This window comes from Primulina huaijiensis, chromosome 11 (assembly GCF_012295235.1).
Source record: "Primulina huaijiensis isolate GDHJ02 chromosome 11, ASM1229523v2, whole genome shotgun sequence".
In the NCBI taxonomy this organism is placed as follows: domain Eukaryota; kingdom Viridiplantae; phylum Streptophyta; class Magnoliopsida; order Lamiales; family Gesneriaceae; genus Primulina; species Primulina huaijiensis.
In genome coordinates, this window is record NC_133316.1 from 462,571 (window position 1) to 487,055 (window position 24,485).

At 35.0% G+C, this 24,485-nt stretch overlaps 1 protein-coding gene across 1 annotated transcript; it reads right to left on the reverse strand.

The window, feature by feature from the left end:
* On the reverse strand, positions 1 to 15,920 carry LOC140987634 (26S proteasome non-ATPase regulatory subunit 2 homolog A-like). The gene is made up of 25 exons (XM_073456218.1): positions 15,566 to 15,920; positions 15,282 to 15,382; positions 9,954 to 10,074; positions 9,797 to 9,856; positions 9,187 to 9,254; positions 8,822 to 8,864; positions 6,914 to 6,979; positions 6,687 to 6,725; positions 6,503 to 6,585; positions 6,074 to 6,188; positions 5,710 to 5,784; positions 4,685 to 4,843; positions 4,405 to 4,512; positions 4,207 to 4,311; positions 3,981 to 4,121; positions 3,757 to 3,861; positions 3,375 to 3,596; positions 2,891 to 3,004; positions 2,569 to 2,784; positions 2,375 to 2,434; positions 2,148 to 2,261; positions 1,953 to 2,038; positions 944 to 1,052; positions 668 to 846; positions 1 to 599 (listed from the first exon to the last, which is right to left on the reverse strand). Exons 1-25 carry the CDS (start codon positions 15,692 to 15,694, stop codon positions 524 to 526), a joined length of 2,694 nt encoding a protein of 897 aa, XP_073312319.1. The 5' UTR covers positions 15,695 to 15,920; the 3' UTR covers positions 1 to 523.
* Between the last annotated feature and the right edge of the window lie 8,565 nt (positions 15,921 to 24,485).

Below are 24,485 nucleotides of genomic sequence, written 5' to 3' on the forward strand. Positions count from 1 at the left end.
ATACTTCGAAACAAACCCACATCATCTTGTCCGGGATTTAGCTTCTTTCACAAATTATTAATATATTTTCCTTCACATTTGGAAATTAAATATCATTATCATTGAAAAAAGTCAAGTAAAATGAATGAGCACCAAGTCATAGCAATCCTATGAACCTTTTTCGATGAAACTAAGAGGTGAGCTGCTGCAAATGAATCTCATCCGCCGAACCTCTTTGTTAAGATGATATCACATCATAACTATCATCTATGGTTTTGTGGCAGTTGTAATTTGCTGAAAATAACAGGTCACCAGATTAACAATGTTTACAACAAGTCCCTCCTGTCCCCATCCACCAATTCAAAATGCTATTAAACAGTCCGGTCAAGCACCCACCATAGATGCAAATCTGAAAAAAAGAAAGTGTCCTTGCCATCTTCGCTGATGCATGATTCTTGATCGATTTGGCTTTCAATTTACGTGTTTATCACAAGCCCCATTAGGTTCTTCGTAAGACTTGTTTGCAAACACTTCCATATCAGTATCAATTTTCATCTTTGTACTCGGGGTTCTCTTTTAAGATGACAAATCCTTCGAGGATTGGCGAAAGAGGTATGTATCTGCAAAAACCATCGTGTGTTAGCATGCGATTGAAGATTGAACACCAGCATTAGAGCACATATCTTACTTCTCAGTTGCAAGTTCTGCCCTATCACCAGCAGATAGAAGAACAGGAGTTGAGTGAGTTTGGAAACCCGTTATGGTCTTGGGACGACCTGCTTGACCAACAACATCGACAGCCTGGCCAACACGGACAGGCACTGACAGAGGTTTAAGGTTTTCATCCACTGTCATTAGCATCCTTGGCTGCAGACAGACGTTTTTATTACGGAAGGGCATTCACATAACAAATATAATGGGAACGAGAATAACAAACAGAACAAGAGATGGAGTAATGTCACACCTGCATAGCCAGAACAAGGAAGTAAAGAACATAATGATATTTCCCCAAGATGATAGCTTTCATGTCAAGACATGCATGCAGCATAGTCACGAGTCCCGCCAGGGCAGTACTGGAAGGAGGAAAAAGAAGAGTGAGTGTGGATGTGACTTGCGAGGGAGGGGCGGGGGTGGGGGTGCTCAAGATTTCATAAAATATAATGCAGTAAAAGCCAAGCAAAATCCTTCAATAAAATCGCAGTGCTTCATATTAGAATGAAAATATACAGATAGTCAAATACGAATAAACCGTAATGCCTCTTAAGGCTGAGCTTGGACTGAGGATTTGATTTGAGAAATAATCTTGAATCAACCAGAATTAATATTGAAATTGTTTAACTTGATAAAAAAAAATGGAATTGAAATTCACTCTAAAAAAGCAATCACCATCACCCAGATTTTTTAGGCCTTGTAATCAACAGATATAAAATTCTATTGCAAATGGTCAAGGAGAATAATTGGTTATCAAGTGATGTATAGAGTAGACCCTAAATATTGAACAGGCAGCAGGAAATTGTAAGAAAGCGTTGCCCCCAGCTCCACATATATGACAATGACTTCACTACTTGTACTTCACCCAAAATCAAAGGATAGAAACAATGGCAACCATGTGAACATCACGACAATATGATAAAAAGTAGAAGTATCATGGCAATGACGTAAAGCACGCGTCGAAACAAGTTGCACTTCTCTACATTCAAATAAACAAAAAAGGTCATCATTACACTAGTTAAATTACCCCCACTATCTCAGCTGCACCATACAAAAGTTTTACGATAATTTTCAAATCATGGTCCACATAAAAAATTAAGAAAATTTTCAAAGCATGATCATGTATTTAGACCGCATATCGCTTTCAATTTTTAGAAAATAATGGATGAGTCCAAGCATCAAGTAAAATATGAAAACTGCCATCAAAATACCACAAATACGTTTTTTCTTTACAAATAGGAGTTGAAATCTAGAAAACTTACGGGGATAGCAAAAATTTTTCAGAATGGTAGGGTGAAAGTGTTAACAACCCTTTGCCCATATGGACAAGACCTTGAGCGATCCGCACCTGCACAATTAGGAATGCAGATAATTTTTTACTCACGCAAAAATAACCCAACATTTGAATGAGCGTGAAAAATGCATCAAGATGCAAGAATGGTCAACATGGGCCCTACACAGAAAAGAAGACTGGCATCTTTGTAATAATAACTTGACAAATTACGAAGCATTCCAGCAATTCTTGCATTATTGGTACCGGCACCAATCAATCCCAAGGAAATAACGGCTGCCTACATAGTTCAAGAAGCATACACTGAGTACCAAAGTCCAAATCAATGAATTGCACAACAATGACTATGACAAAAAATCAACCAAAAACTCGTCGGCTTAAGTATCAAACTACCATTGCAACTTCTGTGTCTGCATCATGACTAAGCCTGCTTAAAGTGTCCATGACATTGACCTGATTAGACCACCAAAGGGACCCCAAAAAATTAATAGGAACGAATTAAGGGGGTTTTAAGAATTTTGATTTTAAAAAAAGGAAAAGAAAAGAAACAGGATAAAGAACAAGAGAAAAAAAAAAGAAAAAAGTACCTTTGGATTTGATACGCAGAGGAGACCTAGAGCCAAAGGAACAGCTCTTCTAATATTCTGCTCCCCATACTGCAAGAGATGCTCCAATGACCGAATGGCCATCTCAAGTCCCAGATCCTCTGCCATTGCTACCATAGCAATTCCAAGAACAGCTGGTCCTTGGTATGATTCACCCTTCTCTAGATGATGTGCACACTGACCAAGGAAGTGTTGCACCTATAATGGGAAAAGGTAATAGGAAACAAAATTGACACAGTAAAATGGTAAGAACCACCAAAATTAACACACCAAAATGCCTTTATGCGCAACAAGGGTTTATTACCTTGAGAACATTCCCAGTTCCAGCATAAGCACAAGAAAGCAGAGTCATGTCACAATGTTTTCTAATTTTTTCGTTGAAAGTCTTTGAAACCTCAGCCGTAGCTTCCACACTTTCCTGTCATACAGAAGAGAAAGAAAAACAATCTAGCCTGAGCATTAAAGCAAACAAATTTATCCAGCTTCTTTTTACAGTGTGCTTGTGAGAGCTCATCCCAATCAAACATGAAATAAATGTTTGCGCAAATTAAAAACTTTAACTAAGGAGCACAAGCGTGTCAGATCCAATTCCAACAATGGTTGCAATAGCTTGATTTTATGCTGCATTTGATGGGAATTTAAGCTACCATTACACCTAATGGCTCCATACCAGAAAATTAATAATAAACTATACACTTATTGAGGTTTATTAGATACCGAATTGTCTAATAACTTGATGTAAATTAAGTGTCAATTGATTTTGATCCACATTCAGGAGTATCTCTTACCTGCTTTCCAAGGTACAGAAGACCGAGACCGAGGGACAAGAGGCGAGTGAGGGGCTCCCCCAATTCTGACTCACTTCGATCCATCAATGCAAATATGATTGCCTGTGCAACCTCTTCATTACAAGAACCCACATACACCAAGCCTAGCGATATTGCAGTAAATGCAATCACATCGAGAGAATCCTTTGAATCTCCAAGTATGGGAGTAAGTTTAATGCGAATCTGGAAGTCGCAAAGCTAATTAGAACCAAACCGTAATGCATCACAGACCGAATTTTGTTCAAGGATGGGAGGATGCAAAAACAAGAGAGATCAAATTTCACAGATCAAGTTATAAAAATCTTGAACTGCTGTTTTATGGTTCTGCACAAAACGAACTCACTTGCTCATTCTGAGAACCTGCGTATGCAAGACCGAGGCCCATAATTGCACCTATTCTGGTAGAAGAATCTTCTTTATCAATGTATTCAGCCAAAAGAGCCAATGCCTGAGAGTAAAAAAATATTAGAGGTCGGTAAAGTAACAAGCCCACATTATAATCAAACAAATGAATTTTATAAGTCAGTAGATGCACAATAATCCCACGGGTCTGAAACTGAAACTTACAGGATCACAATCATTCTGAACATTACAATTCACAATCCCAACTCCTAGTAATGCTCCAGCAATGACATGAGTGTCAGTGCTATGAAAATATTTATCAAGTTGAGCAAGCCCAGAATCGACATCCCAGAGTAAAATCATGCCCTGCAAAGGTTCAGACATAATGACCTTCTAGCTAGGAGAAAATCAATAAACAGAATAAACATAGACAAATAGGAAAAGTACACACCAGACTAGCTGCAGCACTAGCTTTTCCATGTTCTTTATTTTTGAAGAGCCAACTCGTTGAAGAACCACCACTTGATGTTTCCGATGAAGGTGTCATCAACTTATCCTGCACGAATATAATGACACCACATTAAGTAGAGAGAGTGAGAGATGACCTTGACTTTTTCCTGGTAGAAAATTATTTATACCAATGGCATACCTGACCAAAGCCAGCATTTACAAATGCATTGACAAATGTTGCAGCCAAGTTCTGCCTGGCAGAATCAACAGTTCCCCCACCACTACCTCGGCCATCAAGCAAGTGTGCCTATAGATCCACGGAAAATATTAAAATCAAGACAATGCACTTTTTATTTTTTATCATGCTTGTAAGGAACGCGGGAAATATACACATTACCAGCAAGGGCGATAAAAAATATGCAAGAGGCAAGAACCTCAAAGATAGTAAAAAAAAGTGAGACCTCAAAGACCAGACAGACCTTGTATATATCATCCGGAGATTTGGGCTCCATGACTTCAATATCACGCGCAAGTGCAAGATAACCTTCATTTAACTTTGAGTTATTAATGATTTCTTGCAAGGCTTCTCTTTCTTCATCATCAGCACACATTTCTTCATCAAGTTCAAATGTAATTCCCTGCATAAGAACAAGAGAGTGAGCACCAATATATCAATAAGGACCGAGCACCAATGTAACATAAAAGATTGATCAATTTATATTTCCAGCTACTGCCCTGTCTAAAATGGGCTGGATGACATTTTCCCACAGGTCACAAGAACCAAAATGCAATTCCACTTGTTTTCCTCAATTCCAAAACTCAAAGGAATGCTCTAAGCCTTCTATACAATCAGTTTAATGATGTCTGAAGACAGATTTATAACAAATATTTTTAAGTGCAAACTTTCTTAATAAAAGACGAAAAATATCATATACTGGTTCACATATATTATTTTTCGCTTTAACTTTCTCTTATCCATTATTTATTTAACCACCCACAGACACACACAGTCATTCTATGTAACATGAGAGGCGTGGGCATTAAGGAGAATGCCAAATGGCAATACAAAAAATGCAATAGCAGATTGTAACCTACAATTAAATCTCAACCAAAGCTCAAAATCGGAAGATTATGCACGTTCATACTCTACATGATATAACTCACAATGGTTCAGGCATACGAGGAAAGTAAGTAATTCCTTCAACAAGTGTCGGATATAATATTATTCTAAGATTTACAGGACGGCTACATATGCTTTAGTGACAATAACTCTTTCAACTCTGAGAGCTATCATATAGACCTCTAGTTCAACCGTTAACTGTTCTGCAGTGCAGCAGAATACAAAGTAAAAACAATTACCACCCAAAATACACATATCCCAAAACCTTAAAAATATGAGCAGGAACAAAGTAAACAGAGACAGAAATCAAGGGTACACAACGAAGAGAAAAGAAAAGAAAGGTCGACGACGAAGTAACTGCAAGAAAAAATGCAGATGACTTACATGCCGAGCAAGTATAAAGCAAAACTGCCGCTTTTTCTTAAGATCATTACAAGTTGAAAAGAGTTGTTTCACATACTGCAAAAGAAAACCCAGACATAATATTAGAGGAATAAACATCATAAGAGGAAAGTACGCCCAATAGACCCAATGTGTCTTTTGATTTTAAAAATATACAGTGTGCCTTTAAAAAAAATTGTCCCTAAACATAAAGTTTTGTCAAGTAAGCAAGGCACGTATATTATTCTTGGATCTATGATTTCACATCTGATACATGATATACAATCTCACACCACAAACTTCCATCCAAAGTTTCCTTGATTAGAAGTCCTGAAGTAAGAATACCATAATCACACTAAATACAAACCTGCATATTGTCAAGGTACAGAGCAATCTGCAGGGCTCTGGGATATTCTTCAAATTTCATGTAGATAGTGTGTGCAATATCCAGAACCAACATGTCATCTGGTCCAGGAAGATACCTGAATTTTTTATGTACAGCAACAAAATATGTAATGACCACCAAAACAATGAGGAATACAATAAAAAATTGTCACTTTCAATATCAATTTCAATAGCCAACAGATCAAGCCAGACCAAATCTACAAGAACACTCCTTCAATCTAAAATTTAATATAGAACTCCCGGTTAAGTTTTTGGTCTCATATACCCATGGAAACAGCAAAAGGGTAACAGAAGAGGCTTGTGATCAATGAAAGAGGTAGCTATTCAATGCAAAAATGGCCGCCAATAGAGTGACACAAATCTAAAAATACGCTCAAACACATCCACTTACTTTGCCGAACTAGTAAGGTATAGGCAGGTCCTTTTATAATTTGTGCTGTCCACATGCTCAACTAAGAGATCAAGGTCTTCAACCTGGATAAAAAAGAGGAATAGAAAAATTTGTTCTCTGTTTTTGTGATGTTCACTAAATTCTTCATGACAGAATAAATACATTTAAGGATCGGCAATAATACCTCCATCAAAAGATCAACTGCCTCGGGCTCAGCATTATGCTGCAAAAAACATGAACAAAACCAATCTAAAAACTTTATTCTAAGAACAAAAGAAGATATACACAACTTGAAGTAAAAACTTACTGCTTACGGTGTAGACAGAGGGTAATAATTACATATATCAAAGAAGACTATTAACTGCTCTACCTTAATATTAAACAAATAACAGTACACGACAACGATCATACCTTCATATGGAAGGCAACAATTTGCACAACCAGGTCCATTAAATCATCGATTGAGGTTTCTTCACCCTGAAATAGATGACGCAGCAAAGAAACTTGTTCAGACATTTTATTTCTAGAGCATAAGCAGTAACGTTCATAAAGAAACTTCAAGCATCAAGCAAAAGGAGAAAGGTGTAAATTTCAACTCTTTCAAATTTTCCAAATAAAAATCATAAAATTCACCCAAGTCATTATTCAAAGCAACATAATTGGCGCGGATTCCTGACTAAGTATATCAAAGTAGATGATATTCCTAAACTGCAAAAACAAAGTGGTAAGAGTAAAAAGACTACTCAAGTAGGAGTTAGGGACCATATAATCCAAAGAAACCAACCAACTAGATCCTTGACTCCTTGTAACAAACTTTAATCTCTTTTCTGCTTTGTAATAAAGGGCATGTTGTTGCATTCACATTTGATATATTTTTTATTTTTTGGTTTTGTTTTGTACACTAATTTTACTACTAACATTATCCCACACTTCATCTTGTTCATTAATCCAAATCACGACGCCATGACAGAATCCTGAGTCACCACAAAATCCTCCTCTCAACGTCACGCTCAGCATTTCTATCTATAACAAAAACCTTCATCATATTTTTACAACTGATAATTTTCCAATTTAGATCATTTTATACCTGTAGGTTACTCTAAGCTTCTAATCATTAAAAGTTAAATAAATAGGTGATATTTCTAGAAGGCTAGATAAGTTTTTTATGTGTTGTTTGTACTTTGTAAGAAAGATACGGCATGAATTAATTACATATCAGGCTGTAAAGTAGTGCAGAAAAGAAACGGGGTTATTCGACAAATACTTTCCTCCTCCTACAATGATTTCCACGGCTATTTCTCACAATGATTTTATATAAAAAGGCTGTATTAAATGGAGCTGAAAGACAGGCTATTCGTGATATAATGTTTTTCAAGAACATTTCCATTCTCCCGAAACAAAAACATACACTTATACTAAAGGCTGTGCATTTCATTCATTGAAGTTGAAAGACAGGCTGTTCTTGATAATGTTTTCAAAGACAATTTCCACTCTACCAAAAACAAAAACAAACATATATCACATTCTCCAATACAATCTCCAGACGAAATACTTTTATCTTATTTTTATATTTTTCAACATAACCATTATTCTTAATTGATTTTCATGCCCTGAAAAATACTCTATATATATTATATTGAAAAGTCAGTTTATCTTCAAAACTTTAAAATGCCTTATATTCCATAGTGTATGACTGACTAGCGATAACCCAACAATTTTTTTATCAGCTACCACAAATTTTAAGGAAAAACTCAGCACCCCAATAAAAATTCAAAAAAGTAAAAAACCCCTTTATAAACTTAATTATTTAAAACCATGTGCTTTTAAAAATCAGACATAAAAACCCTTAGAAATTGGGTAAATGTGCTTGAGTTTTTTTTTTAATACGGGGGTTTGATGTGCTCGATTTTAAAAAAAAATGAGGATACAGTAGCCTATAAATATTTTTTATGGGAATTTTATGCTTTTTAGACTTTTCACACAAGGGCCCGATGCAAACCAAATTAAGTTGGTTTCAATTCAATCATCAAGCACACTTGAGAGTGGTCTCTCTCTTAACTCCTGCTCAGTCCATATAATGTCTTTTTCGGGAGCTACAGGAAATGCATCTCAGTACATCAATTAGTAGGTATGAGAGGATTAACGTCGGATCCTCGAGGACAAATTATTGATTTACCCATTCAAAGCAATTTACGTGGTAATACAATGTATCAAAATACATAAAGGCGGAAAATAATACTAGAACAATCAATCAAAATTTGCAAGGACTCTGAGCATTTGCATGCGTTTAAGAGTGAAAAGTCCCATAAATGGTCTAACCTGCCGTTTTCCATACTCTAGAGCAATTTCTCCAGCCAAATTCCTGCATTAGCATAGCATCAATACCCAAAATAATCAAAAAAAAAAATTATAAATTCTTCAAACAATGTTGTAAGAACACAACTGGCTAAAACATAAAATAGAAAAAAAAATCATCATGAGATGCACAAAATTTCCCCGATTAGTCGTGTTTCACCTTGATACACGACTTGTGCAATGCACACCAATGAATGAAATAAATAGGACAGCAAGAATGAGGAACACACGAGAAATAAACAAGATATGTGTAGGTTGCCTAGTGAAGGAGTACTTTTTTAATGTCACAGGTTACCAACCAATAGGACTAAATGGATAGGGATTCTCACCTGACATACTCATGACCCCATGAACCAATATCACCGTCCGACCCTAACAATCTGTATTTCAAGCTCGCCTGAAATTTTTGGCATTTGCACTTAAAAGGTCATCATATTGTACACACAAAACACAAACTCAGACTCCAGTACACTATTCAGCATCCAAACCAAATTATATTACTTATAAGAATAAAACTAATTTAGACTTCATATTGTACGGAGATCTGTCCTCAGATACTCTATGAAGAAGGTTGTTATTTCATGGATTGAAGAAACAAATGCAGATATTTGCAAAGAAACGAAACTGCTTCATTGTGTGGATTAATTTGGAAAGAAATTCAATGATAATTGTTTTGAAGAACTTAAAGTCTGGGTTGGATGTGCAACAAATAATTGATAACTGAATAAATTAGTTTATAAAAGGTTAATGTAAACGTGCAAAATATTAAGTCATGACCGTAATCACCTGAAATGAACTCTTTTGTTTTGTTTATTTCATTCAATGTTTCACAAAATTGCATAGAAAAAAGTTAAGCTGCATATCTAATAAGACAATAACTGTGATGCTGTGAAAAGAACTAAAAAACCTATGCTAATGCAGTGGGTTGAGAAAGTGTACCCTCTCTCCTTCAGGAGACATTGTCAAGGCCAAAACAGAGAGTATATCTGCAAGGAGTTTCTGCACAAAATAATTTAAAAAATTTCTAAATCAGAGAAGTTGACACTCTGATAGTTTGATACCATATGATAATGGAATAATGGCCTGATATTTTTACCTTGAGGTCAGAGTCTGCCATTTTCTCATAATGTGCTTGTAGAGTTCCATAATGAGGACGTAAGAACTTCAAAGGTTTTGGAACTGAAGTCATAGAACTTGTCGCAGTACGAATTTCTTGCCTGAAGTGAAAAACATACATCAACCACCGGATAGATCATGTCATCAATTAGCACAACATACTTTATTCCAATGTTAAGAAGTGGAAGTGGAAGTGGCTAATCCTCAAAAATTTTATTAAATAGGCTAAATTTTTTAGTATTGTTTACTGATAGGTTTGATATAAACCAAAAATCATGCATAATTATCCATGTTTGAAAAAAAATATTACTATGTTTACAGTCGATCTAAAATAAACAACTCAACAATCATCATAACAGAAAGAAATCCAACCCATATAAGTCATGTGAAAACAGGTTGTTAGAGTTTAGGACGCCGATTCATACTTGACCAAATTTATAAACTCCAAATTTCGGGTTGATTTATTTCAAAGTTCTGGAAAGATTTTCGAAAAATCTGCAAAAATTTATTCAAAACCATCCAGGCATTGCATAATATTTTCAGCCTTTAGAATACCAGGATTCACCACCAAATGACTTTTTGACCATAATCTTTAAACTGCAGCCCATATTCAATGTTGCTCAATCGCAAAAATAGTCCACCCTTTCACAATGGACCAACACTTCCTATTAGGGGTGAGCAAAACACTGGTTTAACTAAAATAACCGACCGAACCGAATTGAATCAGAAATTCGATTCGGTTAAATAGGTCGATGGGTTTTTTTTCAAAAATATCGGTTAAATCGGTTCGATTTCGATTTTGAATTTGAAAATTTGGTTAAACCGATATAGATTTATATATATTAAAAAAATTAAATTATAAGAATTTGGGCTTGACTTTCATTGTGATTTTTTTTCGTGTTGGGGTTTTTGAGTTAAAACTTTGATAGTGGGCCTATACATTCAAGGAATCTATTTTTCAAGTTTCATTTCAACTTTGAGGAATAACTGATTGTCGGAATTCAATAAAAAATTAGACGAGGGACAAAAAAATTGAAAAATCTAGGTTTTGAAAAAACAAAAACGGTTGTTTCGGTCACCGGTTTAATCGTTTTAAAGGCTAAAATCGGTCGGTTCGGTTGATCGAAAAAAATCGGTTTGTTCAGTTTTGTTCATTTCGGTTCGGTTATAACCAATTGTACACCTCTACTTCTTATACCCGATTGAGACTAATGAGGCATGTTCCAACATATATGACGAGCAAAAAATGGGTAACGAAGACAGAAGGCCTGTTAGAAACTGAAATAAGAGTTGTATGCGCGCAAAATAGGTCAAAGTAGCGAAATTTAGTAGAAATGTATATTATCTCTGTTCTTTATGTGTAAGTTACTATACTACAAGTCCTAACATAAACGAAAAACTTCTAATCTATATGGAAAAAATCATATCAAAATCCAACCGTAATTACGAGAATTACATTAAATTCGATTAAATTGGAACAGTATGTATGGATCCAAATAATACATTTCCAACAATTTATTATAAAATACCATTAGGACAATTGCTTGAAAATTCGGATGTTGGGGCATAATGCATCAACATCACAGTTTCTAGGTAATCATGAACGTGGTGAGTCTCGGTGATTTTTTTTTATATGAAACGAAATTATATCAAAATAGGAAAACAGAGTACATGGAGGCGGATAAGATATCCGCAAAAGCACAATACAAGAAATACTATATTATCATCAATGACATAAAAATTTCTAATCACTGACTAGATCTGAAATTAAACTCTACAATATTTCTCGTTCAACTAGCAACCTTAAATATGATATTTTCCCAAACCTTTTCTATAGAATCTGCTATATCATTGAAAATTCTTCCGCTCCAACTAGATGGCCCAAAATAAGCAATGGTCTACCACATTCCAAAAGGTCCGACATTTCCATCAGTTAGGTAATCTCAGGTCCAAAAGAAACATATCGTGCGCAGCTCTTGGAAATATCTACTTCATACCCAATTCTTGCAATACTATGTTCCAAATTCCACTCGTAAACAAACAATACAAAATTAGGTGATCTTGATTATGCTCTTTGTTCAGCTAAGTGTACATCAGTTCAAACATAAAGCACAGTTAGGCCATCATTTTGGCAAATAATCGCAAGTCGGCAATTTTCCCAAAGCCACATCCCACAAGAAAACTTGAACTTCATGTGGGATAGGTTCTATCCCGATATTATAAAAATAAGGGAAATTATGAAAATTAGTGACTGGAAAAAAAAACTCAAAAAAAGATTTAACAGAAAAAGACCCTGAAGAGTCCCTCAACCAAACCCTAAAATCCGCCTTACCCAACTCCAAATGAACAGTTGCTAAAATCCCTAACAAAGTACTCAACTCATCAATTTCAACCTCATTCAAAGCCCTTTTGAAGCGCAGATCCCACGCATAGGTGGAATTAACCGGAAGGTCCACCTCACTAATGAAACTGCTAATAGGTTTGTTATAAATCGAGGAGATATGGAAAAGAGATGAAAAAAGATCTTTGAACGACGAAACCCCCCACCAAGTATCCTCTCAAAAACGAATTATATTCCCCACTTTGAACACCGCCCTAACTAAAAGATGAAAATCCAGATAAGATCGAGTGATAAATTTCCAGCGATTTCTAAAAGTCATATTACTTGCCAACCTCATGTCCCAACCATTATCTTGCAATCTATAAATGCTCTTACTAACTTTTTTCCACAAAACATCTCCACCACCATTTCTCTATGTCTTATTCCTCAAGCAAATATTCCACATTCCCAACCACCCTTATCTTTTGGTTTGCAAAATTGATCCCAAGCAACCAAATGGCAATGCCCCTTCCCGTCGGCTCCGTCCCACAGAAAATCCCTCATAATCTTTTCATATTATCTACCACACCTAATGGTACCTTAAATAGAGACATGAAATACGTTGGCATCGCACTCAACACTGCCGTTATCAAGGTTAATCGGTCTCCCCCTTGATAAAAACGTTTTTTTTCAGCTTGCTAGTTTCTTTGACATCTTAGATATCACGAGTTCCCAAAAGTCATAATTCCGAGAATTACCTCCCAACGGTACCTCAAGATATATAATTGGTCACTCCTCATTTTTACACTCAATCTTTGAAGCCAACCCTTCCACTTCCATTGCCGAACAATTTAATCCCAACAAAACACTTTTTTCCAAGTCAATCTTCAGTCTTGACTTCTTGCTAAAAGAGTTAAGTATCTCCACCAAACAACGCAAATGCCTCTTAGATTTAACAAAAAATAAAGTGTCATCCGCAACTTGGATGTGAGAGATTTTTATTTATCTCTATCAACTTCCAACCCCCTGACTTCATTCGCAACCTTAGCCCTATCCACCAACCGCCCCAATCCATCAATCACAAGATTAAATAGCAAAAAAGATAATGGATCCCCTTGCCTAAGACATCTCTCCCCTTTTATTTTACCCTGTGGCCTTCCATTAATAAATATCGAAAAAGAGACATTCGATATTATCTACTTTCTCCATCTAGAACCAAAACCTTTCTTTTGTAGCACGAAATCCAAAAATCTCCAATCCACATTAGCATACGCCTTTTCCAAAACAACTTTGAATATACACCCTTTTCTTCTTCTTTCGTTTACACTTCTCATACTATTTCATTAGCTATAAGACAACAGTCTAGAATCTGTCTCCCTTGTATAAATGGACATTGATTATCCGCTATCGTTTCGCTCAAGACTTACTTTCTTCAACCTATTCGTTACGACCTTAGCCAAAATCTTATACAAGCTTGTTATCAGACTGGTTGGCCTAAAGTCCTTCACCTTGACCGCATCTTGTTTCTTAGGGATTAGACAAATGTAAGTCTCATTGGTAATCTCATTGACCACGCCTTCTTCAAAGAATTTATTAAACACCTTCACTAAATCCTCTTTGATTGTATCCCAACAACTTTGATAAAAAGCCAATGTAAACCAGTCCCGCCATGGAGCCATCGGTCCATTGCTATCAAACGCCGCTTTTTTAATCTCCTCCTCTGAAAACGGAATCTCCAACTCCTATGCATCCACCCTACTTATAGGGCTCCACTCCAGCCCGTCGAACCCCCACCACCACCCCCACCATCCAGTTTCCAATAAAGATTCCTATAAAAACTGATTATAGACTCTTCAATCTGACAAACATTCATAACCACAGACCCATCTTCCGATTCCAATTTATCTATCAGTGATCTATTCCTTCAATTATTCAGTAAGGCATGAAAATCTTCGAGTTTTGGGCCCCTTCCCTCGGCCATCACATCTGCTTTTTGACTTTCCATTTGAAACCTTCTAAAAAAACATTTCGCACCTCACTACCCTTCTTTCCTCAATAAAAACATCCGACCAATTCCCCCATGTCTCTAGCTCGTCCAACTGTCTAATTTTTTTAACTAACTACGCGTATTTCACATCCACATCCCCAAAGACCTCTTTGTTCCATTTGTATACGTGAACTTTTAATCCTTTAAGTTTCTTCATGAACTTATACCACTCTTCAAAAATTATGCCACTCTTCAATAAAACCAGACATTCAGTGACATTTTGGATGTTTCACATTTCACCAGTCACATAATTAATTAATCTTGGGATAATTCAAATCATCTTATTTCGAGTCCTTGGTCTGACAGAATCTATGTAAGTTGCAACAATTAATTAGTCAGCAACTCGGCAATTTCTAACTCAAATCCTAGTCTTTGTTCAATAAAAGAAAAGCCAATTAAGTCCATTAAGAAAGCCATATTTCAACAGATTCCTATACTCTCTGTTTCTCAAACAACAAATCATTTTCCCCCAGAAGTAGCAGTAGTAGCATTTTTTAAATACCTCATGCATATGGTCATCATGTTATCACGTGCAGCCTCAGTTTATACAAGCTTACATTATTTGTTTTCCACAAGGATCAGAAACCCAAAATGTTCTATTCGCTCACCAGATTCAGAACTCCATTTATCTTCCAGGAAAAAGGCACTAAATAAACAAGTATTTTCTCAGCTTTTCAGCTTCGGCAATAAACTCAATGATATCAAACAACATAATTTAATAACCGTCATGAGATTAAAGTGCAGGGAATTGATGCCAAGGTACCAGGTAATCTTGCGGGCATTGAAACCAAAATCATGTCCCCACATGACAACCATTTCACAGTTGCCATTTTCCATCACAACGAAAATGGCCTCTTAGACAAAGAAATAATCTCCAGCGGACCCAAATAGCATGCTGTCTTTAATTGGAAAATATAATTTAACATGAAAATACTACAAACCTCATGCTCTCCAGAGCAACTTTCTGCAGTCCGGGATCAGAGTCTTGCACCCTCTCCACGTACAACTCCAACTGCTGCTTCAAAGCCAAGTCCTCCTCCGACTACAACACAAAAGTGGCAAATAAAAAGTGCACCAATTCCATAACAGACAAATACACAAGAAATATACATTCAAATGAACAACTATGCTACCACATACATAACTTCCGATTAACTTGGAAAATTAAAGTTTCTCAGCTAACTGGCAACAAAATTATAATGTCTAAATTAATTTTGGTACTCACCAGATCTTCGTCTTTCTTCTCATCCTTCTTTTTTGGGTCTTTTGAAGGCGCCTTCACTGAAGCCTGATCCTTAGTGACTCCATCGCCTGAGAAGCCGCCGCTACCGTTGTTCGGCTCAGCTGGTGCCATCTATAATGCCTACAACAAAAACTCTGGAACCGAGTAGCGGTGAAAAGATTTCTTGTATTGGAAACAAAATTCACACCAAAAACCCAAAATCTAGGATGATTATGGAGCAGATAAATAAGTTTGAACCGATTAAACTGGTGCAATGTTGAGCCCTAGCTAAGGTTTCCTTTTCCCCAAGCAAGAGCCTTCTGCTTTCAGATCTCTTCTGCACAATGGGCTTCTACGTGGCCCAAATATATTGGGCTGCCAGACAGTCCAAGTGCTTTTAACTTTTCTAGCACTCCAGTCTATAACAGTTAACACAGACACTATTCACATTGATTTTTACTTGACCCATTTTTTCTCTATATATTTCATTTTCTAAAAAACCATTGTCCAATTATATCCATAAAATGCGAACAAGAAACAATTATTGATCAAACAATTTATCAAGAAGCTCCTCAAGATACAACTTAAGGAGATCTACTATAATAAGAAAAACCAGCAATACCTAGTGATTATATTGAGCATATGTAAGAATCAGACTTTAATATTGGAGCTGAAAATGATCCTGAAACGTTTTCACAGGTCATGAGTTGTAGTGAATCAAAATTATGATATGATGTCATAAATGAATTTGATGACATCAAATCGATTCTGAGATCTTGTTCAGTGTCCTAATGGTCTAACAAGACTTGTTGAAAAAGAATTCACTCAAATAGAAATGATTCGTCTAGGGAGATATATTTTTGTATGTGTCCAAGAAAGTTTCTCTTCGCATAATTACAGTATTATATGCAATAAATGGACGTGAAAACGACTTTTTTCAATGGTGATATGGAAGAAAAGGTTTGTGTGAAACAACCAGAAGGATTTTTCTTTAGTGGTGGTGAACACCTGGTGTGCAAGCTTAAAAATCTATAAATCGATTAAAACAAGTCCCCCCCTCCCTGTCAATGGTATCTAAAGTTTCATGATGGTGTCTCTTCATTTGGTGTCGCAGAGAACATTATGGTTCATTGTATATATCAGAATGTCACTGGAAGTAAGATTTGTTTCTTTATTCTATATGTGAATTATATATTATTTGCAATGAATTATAAGAGTTTGTTATATGATGTGAAATAATCTCTATTTAAAAACTTTGATATGCAGGACGTGGATGATGCATCTCATATCATTGGCATGAAGATACACATAGATAGATCTCGAGGGATCTTAGGATTGTCTCAAGAGACATACATCAACAAAGTTTTAGATAGGTTTCGGATAAAGGATTATTCAGCAAGTGTAGCTATTGTCGCGAAGGATGACAAATTCAATTTAGACCAGTGCCCAAAAAATGACTTTGAAAAGGAACACATGAAAAAAAATGCATTATGCTTATGTTGTTGGAAGCTTGATATATGCTCAGTTTTGTACTAGACTTGACGTTGCATATATAGTTGGAATTTTGGGGAGATATCAGAGTAATTCGGATATAGACCACTGGAAAGCTGTAAATAAAGTGACCAGATACCTTCAAGGGATCAATGACTATATGCTTATGTTCAGACAAACTGTGAATTCGGGAATAGTTGGTTGCTCTAACTCAAAGTATGTTGGCTGCATTGATTCAAGAAATCTACTCTGGATATATTTTCTGCTAGTCGGTGGAGCTGTATCTCGGAGAAACGCGAAGCAAACTTGACCGCTACTTTCACTATGGAGGTTGAGTTAGTATCTTGTTTTGAGGTCATTTCACATGATGTATGGATGAAGAGTTTCATTTCGGGACTTAGAAATGTATATTATATTTCTAGAGCATTGAAGATGTTTTATGATAATTCAACTGATGTTTTTTATGACGTAAACACGTCAACATTAAGTATTTAACCATAATATAACATGTTAATATAAGACATTGGTTATTGAATACATTAGCACTGAATTGATGATTGACGTCCTTTGACTAAAAGCATGCCACCACAAAAATTGAAGGATGATGTAAACAGTATGAGACTTGGTTTCTCCATGTGATTTTGTAGTAAGAACGAATTCAGTTATTAATGAAACTTTGTTATGATATTTTCTCATATTTGTTATTTGTGTACATATTCATTATTTTGATAAATATCACTAAAGTTAGACCCTGAATAAACATAAGTTATATTTATTTGAGAAACATGGTGAATCATGATACGTGGAATATAATACCCGAATTTAAAGGACATGTCCCCATGATTCGTGCGTTTTTTTACTTTGATGATGATTGTTGGAAAAATGGGTTCTTAGTTATATTAACTTTAAAAATTAATCGAATATATTCGTCTTATAAAAGTTGAAACTGATTTGAAAATTGAAATCTAAATTTCAAGCATATAATTTTACAATATTGATTTGCTCAAAACTTATTTAAGATGAATGAGAAATTAATTAATGAATTTGGTAAATAAAAGACCATTAATGTTGTACATGGGAGGAGAAGGAACTTGTTCTGCATTGGAAAATCAATCCAATGAAACCTTCTTTATATACAATTGTGTAATGCTAGTAATTAGTATGATCAAATCAATCATGTCAAAGTTAACCGAAGGTGAGCAAGGTGCAACGCGCTGACCGAACTCGAGTCCGCGCTCTCGCCAATTCTCGAGAACGAGATCGAGACCAAGTCATGCATGTCACAAAAAAAATGCATTGATTGTGCACTTTGCATGTACACATCATCGCAAAGAGCATTGAAGAGCTAGCCTTTATTTATACGACCCATAAATTAGGTTTGATGACGTGGCAGGTGGTGGCATGGCATATGGTCTAGTTAGCGTATCATGGTAGTGATTGGGTGATGTGGTGAGTTATTGTGTGCCACAAGAACAAGTGAGATGGAAACGGTCAGGAGCCGTGGGATTGTGATTTAAAGGAAAGGATGGTGGGATATGATGATTCAAGATTGGGTACGATCAAGACCGTTGGATGATGATCTGATGGGTTACATTGATCTAGATCAATGAAATTAAATCTGGACCATTAGATCAAGATATGTAGTTGAGATTTGCTAGATCTAGGTGTTAGGATTTGTGCCCCAAAAACAAATGATTTTAATTAATGTGAGAAATATTTCAATATGTGTTTTTGCATGCATGTTATTTGATGCTTTATAAATATCTGGAATCCCAAGATTATTATTATANCTTTCTGCAGTCCGGGATCAGAGTCTTGCACCCTCTCCACGTACAACTCCAACTGCTGCTTCAAAGCCAAGTCCTCCTCCGACTACAACACAAAAGTGGCAAATAAAAAGTGCACCAATTCCATAACAGACAAATACACAAGAAATATACATTCAAATGAACAACTATGCTACCACATACATAACTTCCGATTAACTTGGAAAATTAAAGTTTCTCAGCTAACTGGCAACAAAATTATAATGTCTAAATTAATTTTGGTACTCACCAGATCTTCGTCTTTCTTCTCATCCTTCTTTTTTGGGTCTTTTGAAGGCGCCTTCACTGAAGCCTGATCCTTAGTGACTCCATCGCCTGAGAAGCCGCCGCTACCGTTGTTCGGCTCAGCTGGTGCCATCTATAATGCCTACAACAAAAACTCTGGAACCGAGTAGCGGTGAAAAGATTTCTTGTATTGGAAACAAAATTCACACCAAAAACCCAAAATCTAGGATGATTATGGAGCAGATAAATAAGTTTGAACCGATTAAACTGGTGCAATGTTGAGCCCTAGCTAAGGTTTCCTTTTCCCCAAGCAAGAGCCTTCTGCTTTCAGATCTCTTCTGCACAATGGGCTTCTACGTGGCCCAAATATATTGGGCTGCCAGACAGTCCAAGTGCTTTTAACTTTTCTAGCACTCCAGTCTATAACAGTTAACACAGACACTATTCACATTGATTTTTACTTGACCCATTTTTTCTCTATATATTTCATTTTCTAAAAAACCATTGTCCAATTATATCCATAAAATGCGAACAAGAAACAATTATTGATCAAACAATTTATCAAGAAGCTCCTCAAGATACAACTTAAGGAGATCTACTATAATAAGAAAAACCAGCAATACCTAGTGATTATATTGAGCATATGTAAGAATCAGACTTTAATATTGGAGCTGAAAATGATCCTGAAACGTTTTCACAGGTCATGAGTTGTAGTGAATCAAAATTATGATATGATGTCATAAATGAATTTGATGACATCAAATCGATTCTGAGATCTTGTTCAGTGTCCTAATGGTCTAACAAGACTTGTTGAAAAAGAATTCACTCAAATAGAAATGATTCGTCTAGGGAGATATATTTTTGTATGTGTCCAAGAAAGTTTCTCTTCGCATAATTACAGTATTATATGCAATAAATGGACGTGAAAACGACTTTTTTCAATGGTGATATGGAAGAAAAGGTTTGTGTGAAACAACCAGAAGGATTTTTCTTTAGTGGTGGTGAACACCTGGTGTGCAAGCTTAAAAATCTATAAATCGATTAAAACAAGTCCCCCCCTCCCTGTCAATGGTATCTAAAGTTTCATGATGGTGTCTCTTCATTTGGTGTCGCAGAGAACATTATGGTTCATTGTATATATCAGAATGTCACTGGAAGTAAGATTTGTTTCTTTATTCTATATGTGAATTATATATTATTTGCAATGAATTATAAGAGTTTGTTATATGATGTGAAATAATCTCTATTTAAAAACTTTGATATGCAGGACGTGGATGATGCATCTCATATCATTGGCATGAAGATACACATAGATAGATCTCGAGGGATCTTAGGATTGTCTCAAGAGACATACATCAACAAAGTTTTAGATAGGTTTCGGATAAAGGATTATTCAGCAAGTGTAGCTATTGTCGCGAAGGATGACAAATTCAATTTAGACCAGTGCCCAAAAAATGACTTTGAAAAGGAACACATGAAAAAAAATGCATTATGCTTATGTTGTTGGAAGCTTGATATATGCTCAGTTTTGTACTAGACTTGACGTTGCATATATAGTTGGAATTTTGGGGAGATATCAGAGTAATTCGGATATAGACCACTGGAAAGCTGTAAATAAAGTGACCAGATACCTTCAAGGGATCAATGACTATATGCTTATGTTCAGACAAACTGTGAATTCGGGAATAGTTGGTTGCTCTAACTCAAAGTATGTTGGCTGCATTGATTCAAGAAATCTACTCTGGATATATTTTCTGCTAGTCGGTGGAGCTGTATCTCGGAGAAACGCGAAGCAAACTTGACCGCTACTTTCACTATGGAGGTTGAGTTAGTATCTTGTTTTGAGGTCATTTCACATGATGTATGGATGAAGAGTTTCATTTCGGGACTTAGAAATGTATATTATATTTCTAGAGCATTGAAGATGTTTTATGATAATTCAACTGATGTTTTTTATGACGTAAACACGTCAACATTAAGTATTTAACCATAATATAACATGTTAATATAAGACATTGGTTATTGAATACATTAGCACTGAATTGATGATTGACGTCCTTTGACTAAAAGCATGCCACCACAAAAATTGAAGGATGATGTAAACAGTATGAGACTTGGTTTCTCCATGTGATTTTGTAGTAAGAACGAATTCAGTTATTAATGAAACTTTGTTATGATATTTTCTCATATTTGTTATTTGTGTACATATTCATTATTTTGATAAATATCACTAAAGTTAGACCCTGAATAAACATAAGTTATATTTATTTGAGAAACATGGTGAATCATGATACGTGGAATATAATACCCGAATTTAAAGGACATGTCCCCATGATTCGTGCGTTTTTTTACTTTGATGATGATTGTTGGAAAAATGGGTTCTTAGTTATATTAACTTTAAAAATTAATCGAATATATTCGTCTTATAAAAGTTGAAACTGATTTGAAAATTGAAATCTAAATTTCAAGCATATAATTTTACAATATTGATTTGCTCAAAACTTATTTAAGATGAATGAGAAATTAATTAATGAATTTGGTAAATAAAAGACCATTAATGTTGTACATGGGAGGAGAAGGAACTTGTTCTGCATTGGAAAATCAATCCAATGAAACCTTCTTTATATACAATTGTGTAATGCTAGTAATTAGTATGATCAAATCAATCATGTCAAAGTTAACCGAAGGTGAGCAAGGTGCAACGCGCTGACCGAACTCGAGTCCGCGCTCTCGCCAATTCTCGAGAACGAGATCGAGACCAAGTCATGCATGTCACAAAAAAAATGCATTGATTGTGCACTTTGCATGTACACATCATCGCAAAGAGCATTGAAGAGCTAGCCTTTATTTATACGACCCATAAATTAGGTTTGATGACGTGGCAGGTGGTGGCATGGCATATGGTCTAGTTAGCGTATCATGGTAGTGATTGGGTGATGTGGTGAGTTATTGTGTGCCACAAGAACAAGTGAGATGGAAACGGTCAGGAGCCGTGGGATTGTGATTTAAAGGAAAGGATGGTGGGATATGATGATTCAAGATTGGGTACGATCAAGACCGTTGGATGATGATCTGATGGGTTACATTGATCTAGATCAATGAAATTAAATCTGGACCATTAGATCAAGATATGTAGTTGAGATTTGCTAGATCTAGGTGTTAGGATTTGTGCCCCAAAAACAAATGATTTTAATTAATGTGAGAAATATTTCAATATGTGTTTTTGCATGCATGTTATTTGATGCTTTATAAATATCTGGAATCCCAAGATTATTATTATGTGATTTTAAATATTTGTATATAAGTGTTATATACATGAGGATAATATTTAAAATATAATGATCTAAATTTGTCCGCAATTAGAAATTAAAGTTGGGATCTTTAATTTAAAATTGTTAGCGTGGTTCATTTTAGAATGATCTTATCCGAATTATTATTAATGAGATTATTATTAAAACGCTTTATATAATTTGATTACATAGGATTGGAAAATAATTAATTTTGAATCTCTTTAAATTTCCGTATCAAATTGAGATTTCAATATTAATCAATGATGGTCATATATTAGTCGATCTTAATTCTGAGTAATTAATAAACTCTTATTTATGATATTGTGTTTTTTGACATATCGAGTAATGACACAAATTATATGGTGTCAAAGTTTTTGGTACATTGGAAATACAATAAAATAAATAGCTGAGAATATTAATATACAAGACGAAATTCATTCCTTCGTAAAAGAAGATAGATAAATGGTTCCCTTAAGTGTTGATTCGGGACTTGAATAATAAGAGCGCTCAATTTATGATTAGATCATAAATATATTATTCATTAGAGAATCAATGGGACTTAAGGAAAAAGATATAATTACAGAGGTTAAGCGAAAATTACCTAACTTTAATTATAGACTATTTATGGAGGATTGATTCACATGTAGTGACTATATCAATGGACTATTCATTCTTGTTGAGTAATTATATATATATTTTTTCAAGAGTGCAATTCCAAGTTTATAGTGGAATAACTTTGGAATTAATAAAATTAATATATGTAAATTAAAGAGTTTAATTTATTATCAATTTTATTGGAGCTTGAAATTATAGGTCCATAGTTCCCCATGCCATCTCGATTTACTTCGAACACTTATTTATTTACTTAAAATTTTTGAATTTTAAGTTTATTGCTCAATTTCAATTTGTTTGAAAAATCGTAAAGAAAAATGTTTTTTTAGAGATACATTTATCTCATCTCAATCAATTAATTTTGAATTAATTATCAAACAATATTTTGTGATAGAGATCACAAAAGGATATACATTCCATATATTTAATTTTAATTATTAATATCAATTATTTTCTTTTTGAAATATTTATTAGATAAATATTCAAAAAAATAATTTTTGAATTATTGTGGTGATAAGATCTTCTCCACTATTCATCATGATCTTTTGATATATATTTAATATAATAATAGATTGAGTAGTGGAGGAGATATGATCTCTTCCACTTCAATCACGTAAATCACTTCCCTCTTTTGAGGGAAGTGATATCAAATTTAAATAAAAAGTTATTTTTATATCATATATAGAATATATGATTTTGGGATGAAAAATCTTAACAAATTGAGATATAATGTACATAATAATATTTCTTCTTGATTTTTTCTCAATGGTTGAGATTTATAAATAGAGAAATATATCAGTGTACGTGAGACACAAAAAAGAAAAAGAAAGGAGCAATACATAAACATACCAAAAAGTTTTTTTGATGACGCCCACACGTCAGTTCGTTGGTTCGAGAGAGTAGGCGTGGAAGAATTACGGTGTCTTAACTCAAAGTATTCCAATCTCATTCAACAAAGGTATATTCTATCTCTGGTTGATTTTTTATTAAATTAATATAGGTATTGATCGTTCAACATTTTGGTGGAAAATGTTGTTTTATACGATTCGATATATGTCAAGCTTCCGCAAAATATAATTTTTTTTTTGAAATTCGGTTTGAGAAATCAACACTAGGTTGCATCCAAAGATTGTGATGATTCTGAATACAATCTGGATCGTCCAATTCAAACAGACGCTAGATTGATTCTGATAAAAGAATGTGATCCAATTATTGTGGCTCATCGACCATCGTTCTACTTTATCACCATCATCTTGGCAGATGTGACAATTTACTTGCTCAATGGGTAAGTTTGGTCGAGAAGGGAAGAAGCATGCTGCTGTTTACATAACCAACTGTTGCAATACATGCTCGAAAACGGCAGTTTCCAAGATCGATGAAATTCAATGCATAATGCTTTCTCTTTTTTCTCGAAGGTTTGAACAGATGCGGGAGGTTTAACCGTTCCTTGAATTGCATTGTTCTACGAAAGCTGTACTT

Bases quoted from the DNA above. Each gene is read 5' to 3' on its own strand.
- LOC140987634 (XM_073456218.1), bottom strand. From the start codon at position 15,694: ATGGCACCAGCTGAGCCGAACAACGGTAGCGGCGGCTTCTCAGGCGAT. The intron at 9,857-9,953 runs GTAAAAATATCA...TATTTTGTGCAG, and splicing joins TGGCAGACTCTGACCTCAAG to AAACTCCTTGCAGATATACT. The intron at 8,865-9,186 runs GTGAGAATCCCT...ATGCTAATGCAG, and splicing joins TGGGGTCATGAGTATGTCAG to GAATTTGGCTGGAGAAATTG.